Source organism: Chiloscyllium plagiosum, chromosome 42 (genome assembly GCF_004010195.1).
Source record: "Chiloscyllium plagiosum isolate BGI_BamShark_2017 chromosome 42, ASM401019v2, whole genome shotgun sequence".
Taxonomy (NCBI): domain Eukaryota; kingdom Metazoa; phylum Chordata; class Chondrichthyes; order Orectolobiformes; family Hemiscylliidae; genus Chiloscyllium; species Chiloscyllium plagiosum.
In genome coordinates, this window is record NC_057751.1 from 13989308 (window position 1) to 13991059 (window position 1752).

The 1752-nt window shown below is 58.4% G+C and overlaps 1 protein-coding gene across 4 annotated transcripts in view; it reads left to right on the plus strand.

Annotated features, from left to right (window-relative positions):
- Window positions 1–1752, plus strand: part of LOC122543154 (ankyrin-1-like) — a 16339-nt gene that overhangs the window by 8252 nt on the left and 6335 nt on the right. For all 4 annotated transcript variants that reach the window (XM_043681534.1, XM_043681532.1, XM_043681533.1 and 1 more), the window contains one exon: window positions 358–441. In XM_043681534.1, the coding sequence (XP_043537469.1) occupies window positions 358–441 (84 nt within the window). The remainder of the gene's footprint in view (window positions 1–357; window positions 442–1752) is intronic.

Here is a 1752-nt window from a genome sequence, read left to right on the forward strand (position 1 = left end):
ACGTTGTACTGTCCGGGTTGGGAAGGGGGGGGGTGGTCAAAGCCCAGAGGCACAGAGTAGGGCGAAGGTGCAGGGTGGAGTGGGATAGGTTTGAACGGTTTGGGGTGGTGGGGGGAGGGGAGGGGAGGGGAGGGCGCAGGAGGGTGAGGAGGTAAAACGCCGACAGCGGTTGGGGAGCGTGCGCCACGGGGCTGGGGTTGGCGCCCACAGGTAGTCTGCAGTGGGGAGGTTGGCACTCGTCTGCCCTTCCAACCCCCCACCCCCACGTAAGGGTGGGGCGACCGAGGGGTCTTTGGGGATAGGTGGGGGGGGCAACGACACCCGGCGCTGACTTCTCTTCCGTCTTGACACCCGCAGGGCGAAGAAGCCAAGAACATTCCGGGAGAATCGGTGAGGGAGGAGCAGTTCACCGACGAAGATGGCAACCTGGTGACGAAGAAAGTAATGACATGGGGACCCTTCGCGTATGAGAGTCGCCGGGGGGGGGCGTTGGGCGCGCGGGGAATTTAAAACCAAGCTCACCGTTGGCTCGGGGATACCGTCCGGTCAAGTGGAGGCGCCAGGGAGCGCGTCCCGGCAGCGTCGGGGCGGTAAAGCAACGCCATCGCCCCGTGCGGTTCCCTTGGTTTAACGCAGTGCCTTTGTTCCCTGGTTTTGGCCCCCAGTCCGATGTCGGGGCGGGTTTAAGAGGAGTCGTTCTTTATAATGCAGCCTGCCAGCGTGAGGTGTTCCAGTGACCGTCTGTTTCAGTGTCTGCCCCTGTGCATTGTGGGCAAATGAGGGGTGGGGGGGGGGTAGTGTGGGGAGGCAATGCCGAGGGTGAGGGCCAATCCCGACCGGGAGGTGTCTGTCCCGTGGAGTTCCCTGGCTTGGTCTGCCCTTCCCAGGCGGCTGCTTCCCTTTGAGGGGTGGAAGGCAAAATGGCCCGATGACCCTGTTCTGTGAACTACAGTCGGACTGAGAATCAGACTGTCCAGAGCACACCCTTCCCATGTTCTGTGAACTACAGTCGGACTGAGAATCAGACTGTCCAGAGCACACCCTTCCCATGTTCTGTAAACTACAGTCGGACTGCGAATCAGACTGTCTTGAGTACTTGTGTCTCTGTCTGTATGTGTCTGCCTATCTGTGTCTGTCTCTGTGTGTCTGTCTGTCTGTGTCCTAGTCCCCAGCTCTGCTGAAGGACTGAGGGAGAGTGGGACTGCGAGGAGACTCCGAGAGGGAGCAACACCTTCCTGGAGCCTGTACCTTTCCCGGACAGATTAGCATGAGCGAATGTCTTGCTGAAGCCCCAGGGAGCTTCCTGGCAGTGCATGGCCCTGGGAGGGTCCTCTCCAATGGTACATGCTGATGGGCTGACTCACTGTCTGCTGTTTGAGGTAGCTGGGACTACCAAGGTCAGGAAGAGAGAGCAGATGTTCCCCAATTGTCCTAGGGTCACTCACAAGGGGACATGGTTTTCAGGGGGAAAGGCTTTCTCACCCAGAGTAGGGTGGGAACTGGAACGTCCTTCCTGGGAGGGGAGGGGGAGCTGGGGAAGCTCACACCCTTTCAACAGTACAGGAAAGTGGGATCAGTTGTGCACCTCTGGCAGTCCATGTTCAATGGGCTGAAGGACCTGCTGTGTCCCAAATGATTCTCTGAAAACCAAGTTTTGCAAAAAACCTGAAACAGCTCCCGCACTCTGAAGTTATAAGGAAGCTCCAATAGTCTGTCCGAACACACAGTCTCTCTCTCACACACACACACACA